This window comes from Bombus pascuorum, chromosome 4 (assembly GCF_905332965.1).
Source record: "Bombus pascuorum chromosome 4, iyBomPasc1.1, whole genome shotgun sequence".
Lineage (NCBI taxonomy): Eukaryota > Metazoa > Arthropoda > Insecta > Hymenoptera > Apidae > Bombus > Bombus pascuorum.
This window is the reverse complement of record NC_083491.1, coordinates 7,121,895-7,145,088: the sequence shown is the minus strand read 5'-3', so window position 1 is coordinate 7,145,088 and position 23,194 is coordinate 7,121,895. Positions and strand designations below refer to the sequence as shown.

The following is a 23,194-nucleotide window of genomic DNA, read 5'->3' as shown; positions in this document are numbered from 1 at the left end:
GACCTATTGTATTAACATTTCTATGCCTTAGCACATGATATGTGTAATGTAGAAAATTATAGTTCACGTTAAATTTCATATAAGATTGTAATTACATTGAATGTTGAGGAATTATGTCGAAATTAGGCGACTTTAATTACACTTGTGAAATATAATAATAAATTCTCACTTTTTATCTGTTATAATTGTTAATGAGATTTCTGCGTGCTTTGAATAATGTTTCCTCGTAAAGTGTACAATTCTTCACGTTCTAATTGGCTTTTAATCGGAACGCGTTTTAACGAACGATGATCACAATCAATTTGCGTCGCAGCTGCAGAGAAATGGTATGTAAATGCGGCAGGTTTAACCGTGACCATCTCAATTAGTCCGGTTAATAGAATCTAATGGCTCTGGGAATGTATTAGCGAATCGGTTCGATGAAATTCCGTTTAGTAGAAAATCGGACGCTGAGCGTAATATTAAGCGCTTCTGATGCGACATATGGTTCCTTTGCATTCCTCGAAAGCATCGTAATAACTCCGTTTGATAAAATCTTCGATATTCCGATAAACCATTATGCGTTTTATTGGATTTTATCTTATCGTCCTGTGGAATTTATTTCCTTCATTATTATTTATCAAATTACAGTTAGGTTGTAACGTCTACAAATCGTACAAATATATTATTTTATAATTAAGTTATTATAAATTGTATATGTCTCTTATAATATTACTTTTTAAAGTTAATAACGTTATGAGTTACGAAGACAGAAAATTATAAAGATTTATGTTTCAGCAGAAAGATTATTATTCTTTCTATTATATTTTTCACATTATTTAACGTAGCTTGCTTTATTTATTTCCAAGTATTAGGACAATTGTAGTAAGTACAAGCATCGAACAGTAGTAGGTAACATCTGATTTTCTTCAGATAACGATATAAACTTTTCAACAGAAGAAGACCAGTTAATTCTCGTCACTTTGACGTTCAAACTCTTCTAGACATAGCAATTTCTTTCTTTCCTTAAAGAATTATTTTTGTACATGTTCTTTCATTCCTATTAAGAATGGTTTGATAATTGACTAAGAAATGTTTGAAAGATACAAGGTAAACCTTAAAAGAATTAAAAAGAAACGGCAAAGCTTGTACTTTTAATATAAAAGTATAATATGGAAGAATTTTTTTGACAGCTTGAAATTGATCGAGCAATTCGGACGATTTCTCTCATTAAACCTTGAACTGCTCTGTTCCAGTGATGGCCGACTGGTAGAGGGAGATCAGATATTGGCGATAGATGGACAACCACTAGACTCGAACATCTCTCATGAACAGGCAATCTCGATTCTTCAGAAGGCACGTGGTCTGGTTGAGTTGGTCGTAGCAAGAAGCACCCAAGGTAATTTGAGTTCGATTTTTTATTCTGTACGGTGCGTCAGTCTCATCCCTCAATCCAATTTTTTCACCGTTAAATCTACGGTATATCTGGCACATTTTTCCCCGGAGCAGTGCAAATTTCATCTGAGGAAAAATTGCTATCGAGTTTTATCAACTAATTTCCATTTTTGAAAGAAGAATTTTTTAAGGTATATAATAGTTAGGTATATAATAATATCTTATAAGATATATAAGATTTATAATTTTCATAAGAAGTTTTTGTACGAGGAATTGCCATTAAACCTGCGTAAAATTTGATCGTATGAGTTTGTAATTTTCACAGGCAAATAATTTTTCCACCATCAGTAAACATTGAAATCCAGAAATAAAATGTTGTCATGCAAATTTCTTTTTTTTTGTTCTTTCAAGTAGAAGATCATAATTTTCTATCTGGAATTGTAAATACGTTGAAAAACAATATTTACGTCGTGCGTATTTTAATTTTTCAGGAAATCGGACAATTTGAATTTACATAGAAGCTTTGAATTAAATGTTAAAGAAAATATTCACGGTAATGCGTTTTAACATCTACCGTATCTTATCTCAAATATTAATTTTCTGCTAAATATCTGAAAACATTCATATAACAATCGTAAGAAATTTCGTGGCGTGGAACCGAGAAGCATCTGTTGTTGGCTTCGTTGTTTTATCGACTAACTGTGAAATTGTTGGGCAAATGACGCAAACAACGGCCTGGTAATTGAATTAGCCGCTTAATTTCGAATATGATACTCGGTGACCAAAGTATCAAGCCAGTACGAACTACGGAGTTTGTAGAAGTTTGGAATAACTCCGCGATGCAGAAATGTCATGTGCACCGGGCACTAAACTAGATTAACTGTGATGCGCTGGCAACCAGATTGCAAAATTTGGGTAAACAACAAAATGGAACAGAACAAAAAGTGGGCCAAATTCCATCAGAGGATTTGCAATTAAAGTTTCCATTTTTGATATAATTAAATGTATTCTATCTTTTGAACAGTTTTCTCTTTTCTAACGATTTTACTGTGAAATATGTAATTTTAAGACCGAGCCATGCAAACGTTGTACACATTTTTTACGTGTTAATTTCACTTTTGGCAGGAAGAAGGATTTTCATTGTTTTAAGAAAAATTTTAGCATGAATGTGAATTATGTGAAAAATTAAGTTCGTTGGCAACGATCCTCTCCTATTTTCTTGGAACATAAAAAATTTGCTGATAACAGGGAAACACGAGGGAGTTGAAAGTGACACAAAAAATACAGCAAGATTAAAAATCCCATCGTCGGAAATTTTGTATATCTGAGCTAAACCAAAGGTTTATCGATACTGATCACTAAACTGTGAATTTTTATGCATGTATGATAGATTTGAAGATAAAAATGCACGCAATATATATAGTATATAAAAATGTATAAAATATCTAAAATGGAATATCGATATGCTCTATAGAAGAGAATGTAGTATAAAATATCCACAGAGACGTATAAAATATCCGGAATGGAGTATCGGTAATTTTATATACTTTTGTATTTTTCTTTCTACCGAGTTAATTTTTCCAACTACCCAAGCCATATTTTCCAAGTGGTAAAATATTTATTTATGATCTTCAGAGAGGTATTAATTATGAATATTTTAAATAACCAAAGAAAGACTTAAAACGAAATTGAAAATTAATATGAATAGTCTTTGCACATGCATTTAGTGGTAATCAAATAAATTGCTGCAGAGATACACAAAATCAAAAGGGAAATAAACCGGTGAAACTGATCGATTAATTTCGTAGAATGTCTGAAAGCAAAGAGAATCTCGTAATTTCTAGTTGCGCAGGCTGTCAGTGTGCGTTTAATTAATTAGACCGTTTTATGTCATTTGTTTGCCTTGCTTTCCAGTTTTAGTTTATCCGGCGCTGTTTGAAATTTTCATTCGTTCGAGCATACAGAATTTTACGAAGAAACATGGCCAACTTCCCGACGACTTTGTCCTTTGTTCTTGTAGCTTTTAAAACTTCTTGCATTATTCTAGTTTCGCGTCTTACAATCAGACCAGGGGAATAAATGAAAGTTGGAGAAAAAGCCAATTCCTGTTATTGTTAACTGATTCTCGATAAAAATAAAGGCTGAACCGAAGTTTAAAAAGAGTATCAGGAAGAAACGAACGTTCGTTTGTTTCCTGATCGTGTTTCGATTTGGCCCAACTCGTTTCTGGTTAAGATTCTTTAATTTTATTTCTGTGGATATCTTTTTTCTGATCTTCTCTTGTCCAAGCTCCGTTTATTTTGCTTATTTTAATAGAAACTCTGAATCAAGATCTTTCGCAGCCTTAGTTATATAATTAATCTGTATTATTATTTTTTATTTAGAAAGAATGTTATCTTTAATCTATGAACAAATTTCTAGAATCGTAGAATTCTTTTTTAAGTTACCATGAAAGATTTAGTAAGCTTTGATAAAGGTATGGTACAACTTATTTGTATAAATAACATTGAAACGACACGTAAAGAGATGGGACTTTCTTATAATTAGAATCTTAGAATTACAATTTATAAGTTAACTCATGGTCGCCGGTTAATAGATTAAAATAAATTTTTCTTTGGTATTCTCTGCCTTCAATGAAATTGACAATTAAAGTTCCTTCTGCATATAGATAGATTAATTTAGGAGCAAAAAAAAAAAAAAAAAGAAGAAAGAATCACAATTTCGTTTTCTAACAGAAATTGAAGAAGTTTCTTTGAATATTTCTACTGTCCGAGAGATAGTTTCGATGACGATTCTAATTTCAATTTCTGTTATTCTTTCGACGTACTTTACGATTTTTCTCTTAATTAGTTATTTAAAGTTTTCAGGTTAATAAGTTGTGAAATCGTTGCAAAGAAAATTTCCTAATTCGTTTATTCTCTTTTCTTCGTGGAAAAGCTTCAGATCGAAGTTATATCTCCTTTCTTATCACTTATAACAATCTCTCGGGTAATTTTTCGCTGGGAAAGTTAGCTTGCGGGAAAAAATTACAAAACTCCTCAAACTTTCTCACTTTTTCTCACATCATCCTACGTAACACCTATTACCTGTTGCCTAAGGATTCTCCCAACCTTTATATTATAAAGTCTTATGCTACGAATACATCTTCTTATCGTCTTGTCGACAGAAACTTCACATTCTTTTTTACTGCGAAATATCCTACCTTATCTAAAAAAGGAAATTAAATTCAACAATTTCTTTCAAATTGCATTGCATTGCATTTTCATTATACACAATAGTAATTTCTTTCGTACATTCTATTCGTTTCCCAAGATTTATACTGCTACTTTTAACAACTATATTAATTACTGTACAGAAATATAAAACAGACAGTCGACTATATCCAAGACTATTTTATTTGTCCCAGATTAAACCACTTATTTATCCTATAAACGAAAATAAAAAAGAAAAAGTGAGAGATAAATAATGTCTGGTATTCAATAATGATAATTATTCTTCAAAAATTACTGTACACCATCGCGACTCGTTTGTCTCGTTTCTCAACTGCGAAATCTTTCAAAATTTGATTTTTCTATCGTATTAAAAAAAAATTCTTAAAATTAAATCTGCTTCCAAAAAACAAATTTCGAAGTAGTGAATCGTTTCTCTTGGTTGTATAAAAAGACGTTGGGAGCTCTTTGCTGACGGATGAGTTGTCCGGAGCCTCGAGTTCGACAGCGGCCGCGGGAGCAGGTGTGTCCATCATCGGCGGCGTTGTCAGTGGGACAACGAACCAGGTCAGCTCCGACAAGGATCAATCGGTGTCCACGTCGTCCGTCGTTACACCAGCGCCGACCCCCAAGTCCAGCCAGCCGGCGAGCACCGCCTCGGCGGCAACGCCGACATCGACACCGCCGACCTCAACCCCGGTACCTGGAGGCCTCGTTGTCGAAAGGAGCCCCTCCGCCGTCAGCGACGCCTCCAAGAGTGGCTCTGACATGGTGGTAAGTCTCTTCCTTTCGTTCTTTTCTCATTTTACTTTCATTTGTCTCATTTACACTTTATAGCAGCTTATAGTACATACAGGGTGTTTCATAACTTGTGAAACCTATTTCAGGAGTGGACAGAGAACACAAAAGCAATTCCCATTTGACGATGTGGTTCAAAGTTACAGCCACTTTTGTGTTGCAATAATCCGCGATGGCTGAGTTTCGTAGAAGGTGGTCGAAATGATATCCTCGGATTGCACGTAGGAATGAGCGAGGTTTTGTGAGAAAGAAACGAGCAGAGAACATTTCGAAATAATATAATAACAAAAAAGAATATTTGAACACAAGCCTGTTCTTCTTACACGCATATCGAAGACTGTTTTCTGTTTTTTTTTCGTTCGCATCGCGGCATCGGCATCTGAAATATGCTTTACGCCTTTGCCGCGGTTATATTCCATTCTTATATATATGGAAGCTTGCAGTCATCGCGTCAGAGAATTTCGCAATCTTTTAAAAATTCCAGGTGTACGTCGAGTAATAAAGACCGATGGGTAGCCTGTGAAGGTAGACAGGTGTGGATTATTAAAATACGAAAGTGACCATAACTTTGAAAGTGGGCCCCGCATGTTATGAAACACTGTGTATATGTTTACATATTTTTCAACTTCACAGCTTGGAAGAGGACTGGGCTGACATATTTCTCGTTGTTTGCCGTACAGCTCTTAGAGCATAACACATATATTCTCTCTTATATTTAATAGTAAAAATTAAACATATATTTACGTAATGTTAATTATAACTAGGAGGTGCAATCAAATAAAAATTAGATTGAATTTATAAAAATTTGATTAAGGAATCAATCTAAATTTTACTTCCGTACCCCTAAAATAATCTCTTGCTGTATCGATATGGCTGATCGGATCGACTCTGTCATGCCCCAAATGATTATCAAAAATCACTTCCCTCAATCGCATTAAACGCCTGTTGCGATTCAACTTGTATCTTTTTCACACTGTCGAGACGCTGTCCCTTGAGTTTCAATTTCATTTTTGGAAATAGATGGAAGTCACAAAGGGTCAAATCTAAAAACTAGTTACTCGTACTCACTAGATTTCACCTCTTACGAGTTCTTTCCATTTCCACGAATGAAATTGAAACTCTGTGCTTTAATTTGTCTCGCAGGCGTTCCTCTCCGAAGAACAGACGCTTGTCGCAGATTGGGAGAATGATTTCCAATGGTACGAAAGTCAAATTTAGATTGGACCATTAATGATATTTATAAAATACTCAATAAATAAATTAATAAATATTTATAAAATCAGTTCAGTTTCTTTTTGATAGTATCTTGCATACCTATTACGCTATACTCAACGTAATACTATACATATCTAGTACCCTTGACTTACAATTAGCTTCGGTAGCTATATCCTTATGCTTTTTTCTCTGAAACTCTTCAGCAGCTTACCGTCGCTTCACTTATCCCACCTTCTACAATATCTTTCTCTTTTAAAATGTAACCTGTAGCAGTCATTTAATGAATGTTTTAAGACGCTTACCTCTGAACTACGTAAAATACATTTTCTTTTTTCCTCTTCCAACCAGTAACGATTTCTCTTCTTCACACTTTCGCATCTTGCGATTAGCCTCTGACTGCCTGCTATTCCTTTCTTTTTTAGATATTCCGCTTTGCCCACTATTCTTATGTATTTGTATTATTATTGTATTCATATATTCTACTATTATATTTGGCATTTCATATTTTATAATATCGAGCTTCACCTTGCAACTCTTTCCATCAGCCTCTTTCCATCGCAACTTCAATTATATCGACTTTCTGCTGCTTTACTTTTTAACACATTTACCTATTTTTTAATTACGTTTATTACACGATTCGTCGTTGGATTGAGAATCTTCTCACGAGTGAAATAGTGCAAAGAAAAATATGATATATATATTTAATAGAAGATAGTAAAGAATTAGGACTTTTAAAGCGAGTTAGTAGTTACATAGATAAGAATCTCTTAAATGGAATTTAACATTCCTAGATAGATGTCATTCTATGACATAGCAGTGTATGAAACGTTTGCAAATCCTGTTATTTTATGTTTTTTAAGGACTATATTTGTTTTATGAATTAATGTACATACGTTATTATAGGCACAGGCACGATACTGAAGATGTTGGATATTTTCTTTCCTTTTTTTCTTTTTCTTTTTTCTTTTCTAGTAGCCAAGCTATGCTCAAAAGTTAATGCATGGAAATTTTTATGAGAGGAAACGTTTTATTTGAATGCGTGTAATACAGTTGTTATAAGCGAAAGTTTTATGAACGAACTCCGAATACATATTACAGACGAAACTTTTTAACGCAATAACCGAGATATCTATAATCGCTTTATAGGAAAATTGGTAAATGGTGAGCAATCAGGTTGCAAGCTAGTTTGTTTTCATGTTGGCAGACCGTTAGTAGTTTTAACTAACTATTCGTGGTGTGCAGAGTTTAACTTTGTTTGTAATTTCACCATAGACGTTATGCGAATAAGTTAAAATTTATGGTAGAAATGATGTACAGAGAGTATTATAATTTATGGCAAACCTGAAACAAGGAATCCTTGAAAATTGCTTCCTTTTTAATCCTCTGTTCTTCTTCATAAATAAATACAAACGTTGAAATCAACCTTCTTTTAATCACGACTGATTGATAATGGAAATTAGTCACCTGGGAATGTCTTCGTGCACTTTACAAAAAGACAATTTTTACCAAATTAAATGCTTCAAAATTTCACTAGAAAGTTTCGACATTCTACATGAATATACCTAAGAATTATCTCATTGTCATTTTAAGATAATCGTTTTAACATATTAAGAAATAAGTATGTTATTATACCAGATGATAACGTACACGCTTTACCCAAATGTAAATGGCTGTTCCTTTTTACTCTTAAAGATACGACCCAGAAATAATTTTGCGTCCACAATAAAATCTTTCCTTCAAAGGACAAATACTTTCACACGTAATTCCATCGAAAGATTACAATGGATCACCATGTGCATATAAAGTTACCACAGATTTCAAGACGCACATAGAATTCATGAGATTGGAAATGCAATGAAGGAGAAATGGCCTTGACCGACCAATACGTTTGATCTGCACTTTGGTCCTCGTTTCTGCTGCTATTATCACCATATTACTGTTATCGATATTCCCAGTAACGTTGCACTCACTACTACCATCGCTCTTCCTACTTCTACTTCAATCCCTCTGCTATTACTATCACTCTAACCCCAATCGTGTATCAACGAAAGGGTTTATCGCGGTCATGGTATCAGTTAATCCTCGCACTATCACGCCGGAAGATTTAGTCGATCATTAAAGCTCACGAGTAACTCGCAACCGGTTAGGTGAAACGAGCTGTAATGGAGAAAACGACATATCTTCCACATAGACCTTGCACATAGATGGTCTTATTATTAATACCTTGCGCACGCTTCTAAATTTCTTGAATTCACGTACACGCTAAGGATAACCGGTTGTCTGCTATTAAAGTCGTGCATTTTAAATACTTGCGCTTTGCGTTGTTTAAACTCTTTTTCCGTATAATTGTTTTATTAATAGACAACCGTGGAAATTTTATTGGATGTTTGTTACGTGTCTGGTATGATGGAAAGACAGGATTTTAAACTAGAAGACTATCAAATTTGAAATTGTAGGTTTTAATGTCCTTCTTTCTTGGACGATTAAAAAGGTATATTTTGGTAAAATTGATATTGACCTTTAGTAATAGAGCGTAGATTTTTATGCAAATTGATAGTTCTATGGACGAAATTAATGAGATGGGACTTGTTTTATCTGTTTGAAATTATAACGATCACTTCACTTTGGATGTATTGTATTTCTTCTGTATTATGTGCATTATATGCGCTTCTATTTTACATGAGATAATAGTACGTTGATCGAATTAACCGATACCACGAAGATGATTAATCACGGGACTAATGTCGCGTAGTCAATAAAAAAGATCATTCAGAAAGAACAATCTCGATGTTAGAGATAATGGTACATTGATCGTACTAAAACGACAGTCTATATAAAGTGCCCTGCTCAAAGGCGACTTTTATGAAGCGAGAAAAAAATTGGAAATTGAGAAATGAAATCTCGTAGTTAGTATGAAACAGAGATGAGATATTCTGACAAATTTTTATATTTTCTAAAATATTTACATAAAATTTTCGCGTTAGCTGGTGTAAATGTGTTCCTTTGAAATGACCATTTAGTAGTTTCGCATAGAAACACCTTCGTTTAAAAACTGACGTCGAGTAAGTGGCAAATATCGGAGAGATAGTCATTGCTAGCGCTCGAATCGAATTGTTCCGAGCGAGATTACGGGGGATAAAGAAAGTTGGTTGCATTTAAAGAATTGGAATAACAAATGCGATGCATGCGTTAGAAACAGATTTTCCACGCAAATAAAAATTGTAAATTGATCTTGGTTTTTAGGATTTACATGTTTTAAAAAACTAAATAAATTTTTTCCTTTCTTCATCGTTTAGTATTTAATCTTCGAAATTGGCAAAATGAAATAAAACTAAAGTTAATCATTTTAGTTTGCGGAGTTTATTGCCTATATTTAATGTGGAATTTACATCCTTCGAAAAGTGAGATAATTTTACTTTTCAACTCACGCTGTTTACGATTTAAAAACTCTACAATTAACTAAAAAAAAAAAAAAAAAAAAAAAATGAAAGTAAAAATAGGATATTTATTCTATTACACAAGGTTTATCATCGTGTTCCATATAAGATTTATATCCTTTGAAAAAAATACCATTTACTATTAAAATTCTATGATCAAAGCTCACGGTGGCTCGTTATGCAGCAAATTAGGAGAACTTTGTACCTAAGAGCATAGAAGAGTACTTCCTAATTAAGTATTTATTTTACGTATTCGTCCATCGTCTATTTCATCCCTATACCAAGAGAGTCTTTTAAAAGACTCGAGAATATGAGTAATTTTAACGCTGGAAAAGTAACGTGAAGGCTTAATGACGTGGAAATCCCTGCCGTATGGACGGCAACAAGCGTTATTACAACCAAATTACGATGGATCGATATTTCTTTCTACGCGCGACAGGATTCATTTGTTACGATATCGATGAATTAATGTAAATTACATCGAGATTGCGGGCAGCTCGTTACATCGATTCTCGTTTACCGGAAGCGGTACACCGGTGCACGTAAGTGGGGTGTTCCAGTTAATTGCGTCATTCGGGTTGTTTTTAGAAAAAAAAAACAAAATTACTTCTTCCCCTTATGTTGATAATTTTATGGGATCGATATTTTTGTTTGCGGAAAAGATAGACTATAATAGCATTTCTTAATTGAGATATATTTTGCATTGTTTAAGACTTCGATCGATACAAGTTTTCTCAGAGAGTTATGATTTAGATGCACGAAAATAAATATACTAAGAGGATAGAAATCTTTTGGAAGCATATTAATTTGAAATTGAAATACAACTATGTATAACTACGTATACGAACTTCTTAGAAGAAAATGAAAAACTCCAGCAAGTTTCTGTAAATTTCTTCCAACTCTTCTTCCAACTTGGCAGAGATACGTGTTTTCTATAAATTTATTTATCGCAAGAATATGACACAAATAATCGTAGGAAATTATTAATAATAATTGCAAGGAAATTCTTAAAAAATAATATCCATGAAATTATCGTTTCCTGTTTACATTTCAATTTATGGAGTTCGTTGATATGCTGCTTGAGTAGGTCACACGTATACGTATAAAACAGAGTTAGATTTGCATAATCTGTAATAAAATATACGATTTTAAATATGCGCCTGCAATCACTGAAAAGTGTAGCAAAAAAGTATAATGTATGCCATTCTGCGAGAAGGTATTCGTTTCGAAGAAATACGAAAGAAATAACTGTGTGGAAATATTTTTCTTCTGCGATATTTTTCCTCGGAAACCATTCAAGTCGTCCGTGAAATATTTTCCAGTATTTTTACCAAACATTCGGTAATTTAATATTCATTCGTGTCATTAAATATAATATACGTATAAATCCACTAATTTGTTAATTTTGAAAATGTATAAAGGACAAAGGGAATTTTGTATACACACGTTATCTTCTATGATGATATCCTTGTATTCTCAGGACACTAGTGGGCTGTATAGCGACTGAAACAGACGTGCTTTGATTAGCATTGGCAGATATCTGATAATCTCTTAATAGCATTACGATTAAACTGCTTTCGAGTATGTTTATCATGTATCGATATAATCACGTTGTTCTCGCGTACCTGGTAACCGAACGACAAACGTTTCCATGAAGCACGATTAGCTCACTATGGATAAAAGCCTTGATTGTTCATGAGGAACCATAACTGTAATCGATTTTCAGTTTCTTCTTATTTTGATCCAGGAAATTATCTAACGAGATCAATAATTATAATTTACGTTCCTTTGTATCTGTCTATTGTTTAGAATTCCATGGTAAAAAGGATCTGAAGTGATCGTTATGTCCATCGATCGTGTTAGAACTTCCATAAATTTCCACGATCTTTCTCCTCTAAAAGAAACCAAATTGAGAAGGATGATCACGCTTAACATAAAGTATGCCATAAATCATATTAGCATGAAGAACAATGTCGGTCGTTAAAGTAAGTTTCGCTAATAATGCGAAACTATGAATATTTTTCCTAATAACGATAAACTGAATGTAAACGTAGGTAGAAGAAAATAAAGGAATCATTGTAATTTGGAAAAAACGAGAGATACTACTGCGAGTAGACACGAGAAGTACGATAATGTATATTCCGAAATGATGGAAGACATTCGTCCAGAGCGGCTGCACGTTATTTTGCTACGCTTTTTACCTTCGTATCTCCCTCGAACAGATCTATCTTCCTGGGGAGTCAGTTTCGCAAGAGCTTTCTATTTTCTCCTCTTTCTACCAGCGCTGTTTTTTTTTTATCTCGCAAACGACATACCGACCTTCTACCAGTTATGGCGTGAATCAATTAAAACGATTAAAATCGCTTTAGCATGACAAATAAAATATTCAATAATTTGACATTTAATTTATAGGCAAAGATAATGCGATGTAGCTATGAATAAAGACTTCTTTGAATTATGACAGTAGGATTTATTAGTTTGTTATCTTGCATAGTAGTTTGCTCGCTAATATTTAAATCGATAAGTTATACTAATTGTAGATTATATAGATTTCTTGTTTACAATTTTATAAATTTTCACGAAATTGGATAATCAGATAAAACGTGTAATTTGTAAAATTTCATTTGTTTTATTATCAGCTTGTCTTTGTTATACAAGAGAGTATCTTAGTACTATCATTCGTATTGTCTTGTATAATAACTTGTGATCTGTAGCATTTTAGAAATAATATTAGATAGATAGTGATCAAGGATTAACAAAAATATAATCACATTATGCAATCTGTTAAATTTTATTCAGTATACGATTAATTAATTTCTTCATCAATTTTATGTCTGAAATTTATTTCTAATGGAACTGATTGCTTTGTACATTGAGAAAATTGGCAGATAATTTTAAGTAACGAGAAAGTATCGATATCTATGTATCATCGATAGTATAAGGTAATAGAGACTGAATAGAATCCAGTTATTTTGCTTCCAATTTCCTTGATTAGTGGTGTCATTTCTTTCGCGAAGGAAGTTTTATTTATTCACTGGCTGGTTGTTGCCGTTTCATACTTGCTAATGAGAGAAATTTGTCGTTGTAAGTGTACTCGGTTTAATAAAACAGCAAAAGTTCTTGCTGTTGCGTAAGTAAACAGCAGATATAAACTGCTTGTAATTTTTCCTTCCTTCCCTTGCTCTCCTTATGTTTCTCTGCATCTATTTTTACGTTTTATTCGTGTTCGTTTATTATATAATGTTTAGCATACCTTGAAGTTAAAATCTATACAGGTAAGTTTATTATTATCGCAATATTCCTACAGTATTAGCAGTATCTTATTTTTATTCGTATCTTTCTTATTCCATGAAAAACAGTCTCTTCGTTACTATTATTTTATTATCATTCATTAAATAGTTATGTGCAATATAATTTTCACTCATAATCTCATCGTGCTCTTGAAACTACAGAAATCATCTACATTACCTCTATTATTTATTATCTCTCCACACGAAACGTATTTCTCGGGTTTCATCGACTTCCTCGAAAATACAAAAGAATACATCTCCTCTGTTACAGTTATCCCGTACAGAACATAGTTCGTACTTCAGTTTCCCTGCCATTCACTAATACTGAGAGATACTTAATGATAGCAATCAAAAGTAACGATCCACGAACCAGAAAACTTGAATCCGACGCAATAAAAAAATTTTCCAATTGAAACCAACAGATCCAAATGTGCAATATTTCACAAAACAGCCCATTCAAATGAGAAAATCAACGAAAAAGTACTCGTCATGTTTGAAGACTCTTATAACTCCCAGACTAACGATATTTGGACCCATTTTTATTCAGACCTTTTTTGCTCCTTTCGATGTGTACTACATCGACTGGCTAAAATATTTGAACACTTATCGTAGAAAACTTTGGCGTCCATATCGGGCGTGTTATTTTTAAACATCAATGTGAGCAATTTCAATGAAATTTCACGAGCACTGTAACGAAATACGACTGTCACGATTATGGTTTATTATGATTATGATAACGATTATAGAAGTTACAAGATGTGTACTGCGAGTATACGTTTCCTTAAAAATTAGTATACCTACCGTATGAACAGCCACCTGAAGCATATAATAAGTATTAAAAAATATGATATCGAGTTATCGAGCTTTCTCACTGTACTTACTGACAGCAGGTCCTCGTGGAAGATTCCACCCCATTTTGAACCCCGCGGGGGTTAACGATATCCTCGTCGACAACGGTATCATCCACGCGAACACCGGTTTGGCAAACACCGGCTGCGTGTAATGCCTGTGTCTGGCTCGAGTTTCGTCGTCGAAAGCTCAGCTCTCGACTTCGAGAAGGTCGGCATCTTCTTCCTTGTGCTCCTTTGTGTCTCTCCCTCGAACGATAAAGGCCACGCGAAAGATGCCTCGCGTCGCGATAAAAACCCTTTCGATCGATCGCCCGTGTAATTGCCCTCGTTTGAATATATCTTTCGCGCTTCTGATTTTCTTCCGTAAATTAGCTCTTTTCTTGTTCTTTTCTTTTTTTCTCCGCTCGTTTCTTCTCGCTCGAGTCGTTTCACGGTGAGACCGATAAGACGATTGGAATGGAAATGAAGTTATCGCCGAGGTGTTCCAGCCATTTCGATGGAAATGGTCTCGTGATGACCGCCCTCCAGGGAATTCGTCGAACTTTCTCCGGTATTCGCGCTGATTGATGAAGTTTGATGAAGCTGAACTCTAAAGAACCGCGTGATTTTTCTTGGCGAGATGAAAGGGCTTCTGGGGAAGTCTGGCTGGATTTTCTGGAGACATCTTTCGATTATGAGCTTTCGATTGTTACAGGATTTCGTTTCTTCAGGATTCTTATCTGTTGTTCGAAATTAGCCTTCTTTATGGGATCGAGGTATATCTATCGAACTATAGTCGCATATCTAGGAATTTACAAGTTTCGGGATTTCGAATTCGTAAGTTTAGGGATGTAAGAGTTTTCCTATGAGAGATATTAGGAGACAATTTATCAATGTCGTACTGGTTTCCTCTGCTAAGTGAAATAATTGTTTTGTACCAATAGAAGAAGCATTCCGATCTTTTTTAAATATTCAGTTCAATTATTTGTAAAGTTTATGAATAGTTTGTATATTTAGGAGAAGAAGTTGCTTTAGCACGTTAAATATTTCTATCTTTAATTTCATCAAATTAAAAAGTTAATAACGAAATTGTTTAATAACAACAGAGATTAAACGAATATCGATGTCAAATTGCAAAAAGAATTGTCCCACGAAATATACATTTTATTTTGCTTCGATCAATTTATCTTCCCGATTTTTTTGTTGAATTGGCAGATTATTAATAAGCCGAGCTTATAAATTATTATCGTGCAAACGATCTTTACAATTCTACAATTTTACATCGAATGAAACAATCACCTGGCTTATAATTCCGAAAATTGTTAGACTTTGTGATAAACTTGTGCAACTCTTGTTTAATTATTAGTAATTCAATTTTACGTTGCTAGCTTTGCTTGCTTTACAAAAATGTTTAATGTTATTTATTTATTTAAACGAAGGATCATTGGTACTGAGTAATCTGTAACTTCTAATTTTTAAATTTTGCTAATAGTAATCCAATCATAAACGAGAGGATCTTGATATTTTATTTTATAGTACTACTTGATATTTTATTTTTAGTACTATTTTATTTCAGCGAAGGATCATTGACAAATAATAATTCGCAAATAAAATTTTTTTTAATTTTATTGATAATGTTAATCCAATTATACACAATAGGACCCTTGTATTTTATTTTATAATACTGTCTGACAAACGTGAAATGTATGTCAAAGAAAATTGTACAATTTCTCCGATAACTGGGATAAGAGTAATTTGCCGGAGACGTGAGTGGTGCTTAAACCGGAAGTAATTGGTCGAGGATCAATAAAGTCAGTTCTTCAGACTATTCTTCCAGCTGGCTATGGTTCGTTTTTCTCACGAAATTAAACCGAAAACTAGAATTCGGTTTAATAGAGTGCAAATAGGAAGGCTGTAGGAGTAACACGTGATTTTCTGCTCTGGTAACGCGCATGACTCGCGTTTTTGCTCTACGAACACGAGGAAGATGGTCACTAATTACGATAGATCGTCTCATTACACATCTTATTACGTCGTAGCTTTGTTTGCAGTGTAATTGGCTCTTCACTGGAATTTTAAATATTAAATACGACGAAGAATTCGTTCTCAATGAACCGAATGGTTGAATTAATTGAAGCAACAATTAGCGAAAGAAGCGTATAGTTTAATTTCAAGTTGTTTCTTTTGTGCATGTGATTCTTCCAAATCTTAGAAATAATACATTTAAAGATATTTTCATGTTTTTCTAATTATTCTGGTTGTATTTATTATTGTATTGTACAGTAAGTTACGAGCGTTAATGAATTTACGAGTTACTAATTGTGACTCGAACAATTCTATACAAATAATTTTTACAATTTTATAAATTACGATTTATATGCTACCAATCCGTAAAAAAGTAATTCAAAAAATTCATCATCCTTTCTGTAGCTTTTTTCTTACGCATGATTAGAAAAAGAAATAGGAAAGAGATTTTTCTTTCAGAAGAAGAGTTCAGATTTGTCTAAATTGCAATGTTTCGAAAATCACACAACCTGAAGATTTTTCAACTTCTTCACGCCACAAGACAGTCTCGTAAGGTTCGACAATTACCAATGTCAATCTTCAAAATTGAATCATACTGTGTTTTCAAAAATGAATTTTTCCATACAAACTAATGTTTTATCAAGCATGTGTCAATCACAAAGAACCAAAATCCGGACACAGATGCTTTCATCCATAATTTTATTAAATTGTATTCGACCTGAAGCAAATAAGTATCCAACATTTTATATTATATTTTATTAAGTATTTTTGAGTGACAACGTTAGTGTACGAGCCTTGTCAATGAACAGCTCCATGCATTTAAAGACTAAATTGAAGGAAGAAAAGTATTCACTTAGCTCGTTTATTTTCTCAAATATTAAAAGACAGAACAAGGTGTCGAAGCGTTTCCTAAGACGCTTCAATTCTACTTTACACTTTTGATCGCATTTTCAAAGGTTCAGTTGTTTGAAATCCTATAGACGAAACCCTTCTTTCTTTCGTGCTAAGTCATCTTGAGCAGAACTTACGACACAAAAGAGTGCAAAGTTCCTTTCGTCGAAGCCGTATTAGCAATTCTCGTTTCAGAATTAGCTTCAATTATGATACACGAAGGACACAGCTAGAAAAGAGGAATCGACCGATGGAAGTTAGCTTGGGAAAAGGGCAAGAGAAAGATGAAAATGAAACGGAGCTCCGTACTTTGGTTGATAAGGTACCTTTAGGCGATAGAAAATCGAGCAAACTCGACGGAAAGTTGCTTTTCCAACCGATAGCTTCGGATTCAATTACCCCTGCCAGGCAAAATCGCGACGAATTTCCAAGCTGCTTACCCGTCGCCAATTCGTAATTGAAAAAAAACGAGCGCGATCGAACTTGCTTTAATCCTTGGCGCTCGTTTTGTCGATAACATGGTCGTACGGTTTCGTTTACGTTTGGAAAAGTGTACAGGATGATTCATCTAATCCGATTACCTCAAAGGAATCTGCATCTGAAAAAAGTCGGAAGGAGCATTTCACTTTTATCCTGTAGCGAATCGCGAGCATAAAGTCTCTTTGAATTATTTCCGATGTTCTTGTATTTTTTCATTCGATAACTTCAGCAAAATCCGCGTTGAAGATTAAAGAAAAGAAGAGACTTTTTTAGAGATACAAATTTTTTCGTATCATTTGGTATAATTTCGTATTTTTCAATTTGATTGCGTTAAAAAGGTTCACAGTTTAAAGTTAAAAAAAGAAGCCATTTTTCTGTTTTGTCAATTAGAAGAACGTAGATCTTTTTGTATCATTTGGTATAATTTTCTATCATTTCTTATTCCACAAAGTTTAAGAAAATTTATGATGGAAAAATTAATATTTATCAGTCGTTGATATAATTTGTTCGATTCTCTAACAATCACGCTAAAAGAAGATACAATTAAAAAGATTGAAAAAAATATTAATCTCGATGATTGTCCAAATTTCAAACGTATAAATCTTCCTCAACAATCTGCTACAATTTTGTTTGATCGCTTGTTCTGAGTATCTTAACATATTTCATAACCAAAATATGAAATGCAATTACTTTATTTTTATTCATTGTAAAGATATAAACTTTTCTAAATTGTTGGATGTAGATATCATAATTTTATTAGCCTGTCAGCGCTAAAAATGTTTTTATGCTATACTCATGTAACATCCATTTGTAAACTTTTCCTCGTTCCACTTAATTCATTAAAGTCCCTTGAAAATTTTCGATCGCAAAGTAACAGCGCAACGACGAGAAAAGTTTATTTCAAACTATTCGACGGAATTAAGTTGTTGAAACTATTTGGAATTCGTTTGGATTCGATGTATTTTTATGTAAAAATTTCCAGTATAACTCCTGCGTGGAAGAATATTGATTTTGTAAATATTCTGATTGCGGAAGCCGAACGAAAACATTTTTTCCTCGATAGTTCAATAAAATAAATCAGTTAACAAATGAAGCACTTCCTCTTCTTGGAAAGTGTCTCTCTTATAAAGTCACATTTTTCGTCAATCGTATTTCATCGTATTTCTTTATTAAACGTGCCCTATTTTTAAATCCAGAATATGAAATTTTCTTGCAATATAAAAAAATAAATTCAATCAAATTATTTATAGATTATTCTTAGAAATTGATGAATATATTAAACAAAGGAATTTAGGAAATAAGCCTCCTAGGTTGCGTATATATAAATTATTCATCAGCTTCTGTACACTTTTGCATTCATAATTTAATATTCCAATTTTTTACTCGTCACTCGGTGTTTGAATTTTTTAAACCGAACCGCTGAAATTTCAGTCGGGAGTAATTAAACAATGTTAGCGGTGTTTTTTTTTGTGATCTTAGGTCGTGAAAGAACGAGTGCAGGGAAATCGAACGATTCCAGAAAGTAGGACGCTCTATGATTGTTTTTTGAATAAAGATAGGAACATGAAAGAAAGAAAATTCTGACTTCGCGCACTGTTCCCCCCTTTCCCCCCAAAACTAGGTCAACATATACAGAAAATAGTAATACCACTCCTTTGTTCTGTAGCAACTAAAGTACATTGTTTTTTAAGTAAGAAATTATTTATCCAAAAATGTAAATCACGATAACACGAAAAAGTTGGAAGTACAAGTTCACGTTTTTCAAAATTCTATAATAATGCGTAATTAGATCGCGGATGATTATGTATTTATGGATAATTTAAATACGCAACAATGTACGGAATATACGTGCTACGGAAAAATGTATTAGGTCGTCCGAAAAGTTTCCTTCGCTTTATAAGGAAATAGTGAATGCACAACATTTTCCGTTTTATATTATTTTATCGGATTACGTATGATCCATTTTGTTCTACCAAAAAAGCGTTTGATAGATTAGGTTTCATGTTTGTATAAAGATGCATCGTTGTAAAAGACGTGTCTGGAAAAGAAAGGCACTTTCCGGACAAGAGAAAACGCGCAAGCTAAAGAACTAATTTCTCGTAAATTTTATATATTTCTTAATTCATTAACACGTTTACCGTAACCACGGTGAAATAGTACCTGATGGCGGTGCAGAAACCACCGGTGACCAACGTCGCGTCGCCGGAATTAACTATTAAGTTACGCGTATGAAATGTTTCCTCTGAAATGAAATATTAAATACACGTAGTTTCCCCGTGACGTTTGTATAATTCAACTCTCGTTCACTCTTACAACTAATAACTTCAGATTACGTAACTGTAATTACTCTACATTGCTTCGAATCTATAAAAATCGAAAATGTGACGATTTACTTTCTTATCAATTCTGAACATAGTGATTTTTATGGATCAATTGTGTGTACTCTATCCAAATAGTGTTCAAATCCGACATACGATACTTTTGCTCCTTTTTATTTATTCGATTTCACATTGAAACACAACGGTAATTATCAATATTGTTAAGCAACAATCTTATTAAGAAAGCATAAAAATCGAAAATGTGACGATTTACTTTCTTATCAATTCTGAAGATAGTGACTTTTATGAACCAATCGCGTGTACTCTATCCAAATAGTGTTCAAATCCGACATACGATACTTTTGCTTCTTTTTATTTATTCGATTTCACATTGAAACACGACGGTAATTGACAATTTTGTTAAGCAACAATCTTGTTAAGAAAGCATAAAAATCGAAAATTTGACGATTTACTTTCTTATCAATTCTGAAGATAGTGATTTTTATGAACCAATCGTGTGTACTCTATCCAAATAGTGTTCAAATCCGACATACGATACTTTTGCTTCTTTTTATTTATTCGATTTCACATTGAAACACGACGGTAATTGACAATTTTGTTAAGCAACAATCTTATTAAGAAATCATAAAAATCAAAAATTTGACGATTTACTTCCTTATCAATTCTGAAGATAGTGATTTTTATGAACCAATCGTGTGTACTCTATCCAAATAGTGTTCAAATCCGACATACGATACTTTTGCTTCTTTTTATTTATTCGATTTCACATTGAAACACGACGGTAATTGACAATTTTGTTAAGCAACAATCTTGTTAAGAAAGCATAAAAATCGAAAATTTGACGATTTACTTCCTTATCAATTCTGAAGATAGTCATTTTTATGAACCAATCGCGTGTACTCTATCCAAATAGTGTTCAAATCCGACATACGATACTTTTGCTTCTTTTTATTTATTCGATTTCACATTGAAACACAATGGTAATTAACAATATTGAAAGCAACAATCTTGTTAAGAAAGTATAAAAATCGAATTTTTCTAACAAGGAACACGGCAAATTGTCCATCGAAATCGTAATTGTTCGAACTTCGTCGTAAAGATCGAATCCTCGAGAGAGGCAACAAAAAATCGATTTCCCGTGAATTCCTTGTTTTTACCTATGGTATAAAGGGAAAAGCAATAAGCCAGTGGCTCGTAAAACGTTTTTTCCCTCGATAATGAGAACTGGGACTGGTGGTGGCAGCCGTATAAGAAACGGAATCGTCGATATGAAACAGCAATTTCTCCGCCTTGAGGGGATGGTTTGTGTTTATTTCCAAGTAGTCAAATTGAGAATGATCCATAACTGTAGTATTTGCTATCTGCTTCGATGAATATTAAATAATTCAGTAAATATTATTGACAGAATATATCGCAATACAGTAGAGCTTCCCTTATTCAAATACCCTAATTCTATTATCCGAACATAGTACTTCCCAGTAACGAATGCCTTTTTCCATCCAAGACTTTTCCATATACGATGTATTCTTTCCTTGATTCGATCGATTAGCGAAATTATAATAAATATAATTAAAATATAATATGGTATTCTATAACTATCGAAACAAAACACGACGTAATTAAAAAAGTCGAAAGCGGTGTAAATACAAACGTCGTAAATGGCATAATTACAGGCACGAAAACACAAAAAGAATAATATTGAAAATTATTCGAAGCATGTAGATCTCTGTGACGCTGGCGACAGCAGAAAAAAGCTCAATTATCTTGACGTAACGAAACAGTTTCATTGCGATAAAGATGATAATAATGTCGGATTTACGTAAATAGAAACATCAAATTCTCATGTGACCCATGCAGTTACTTAAGTTGGAAGAATTAAGTGACTTAACAGTAAAGGAGATACGAGATCCGTAAATATTTAAAGAGATCATTAATCTCAATTTGTATTTGAAAAAATGAAATTTAATATGAGAGAAATGATTGTTTCGGTACTTGAAAACTTCATTAACAGCTTCGTCTGCCTATTAATTCGGATGAAGGAAGCCCTACAGTATATTAAATTGCATCGTTCGTGGCGGAAATACGATTTATGATATAAAATATGAAAATGTTAAATGAAAGTTTAACTCATTCTCAGCACATATTGTTACTCTCGAAGCGTTCCACAGGCAAAACAGACGAAACACGTTCATCGCGTGACACTCTCGCTTCCCTTGGGCCAGCCACCACATTAGACACCTAATCTGTCGAACGTTGTGATCTTTAATTTGATAGAACAAAATAGAACATACGTAATTCGATAAAATAATATCAAACGGGCAATGTGCATCCATTATTTCTTTATAAATCGAAAGACGACGACCTAATATTCACAGCAAATGTTATAAGTATCAATGTAGTACAATTACAAAATTCATCGTAATGCAGTTTCCTAGCTCTTTCAGTATAATATGCTTTACTATACTTTCAAAAGATAATAAATTCCAAAATGAATAAATAACTTTAACAAATACCGTATGGACTCTCGCTATTACTCGGATCTATGGGTCCTCGAATTCAGTACTCGGATGCCCACTTAATTGAGATCCGAGTATCCGGATAAGCATTTTTCTTCCAGGAATTCACTTAACAAGATTCAGCTATATTAATAAATTTAACGTATAAGAAAAGCTTCATACGTAATGCTCATACGTGTTTGAGTAATCGCGAGGGAAAAATCAAATCCGAATAGTCGAGTACCGAGATTCAAATTCGGATACTCGGGTACTTAGGCTCGTATCCGGTTCTTGAACCAGAGTTCGTGTAATAATGGGTGGCGCAAGTACTCGGATATCCGGTCTAAATTGGCTGTACCGTTTCGCCTGCATCTAGAAGTGGTTCCTTTGTCAAAGTGTCGCCTCTTGCTGTTCCCCGCCCTTCGCCAGTCACTCGTAAAACGTCTTTTTTCCCTCGATAATGAGAACTGGCACTCTGGCGGTGGTAGCCGCATAGGAAACGGAATCGTCGATGTGAAAGAGCAATTCCACCCTCGGGGAAAGGACGATTCGTGTTCGTTTCGAAGTAGTCCGCTCGATCGACGAAATATCACGACTATTATAATTTCACCAACGATTCGAACGACGCAACGTTTTGAATATTAACGTAACCAACGTTCTCTCGCCGATGAAACATTGCCAATTTCACGTATGTACGTTCAATCGCGTGTATGCACGTTTGAAAATCGTTTCGTCGTTTGCTTGTCGGCCAGGGTACCATCGCGTATTTCTATTTTCTCCTATCGTTTTCGAACCGTGAGTCACGCGTTGC

The 23,194-nt window shown here is 33.7% G+C and overlaps 1 protein-coding gene across 2 annotated transcripts in view; it reads left to right on the top strand.

The window, feature by feature from the left end:
• The window catches only part of LOC132906116 (inaD-like protein), a 158,809-nt gene that overhangs the window by 62,479 nt on the left and 73,136 nt on the right, over positions 1-23,194 (top strand). For both annotated transcript variants that reach the window (XM_060957985.1, XM_060957986.1), the window contains exons 6-7: positions 1,236-1,378; positions 5,038-5,357. In XM_060957985.1, coding sequence (XP_060813968.1) covers positions 1,236-1,378; positions 5,038-5,357 — 463 coding nt within the window. The remainder of the gene's footprint in view (positions 1-1,235; positions 1,379-5,037; positions 5,358-23,194) is intronic.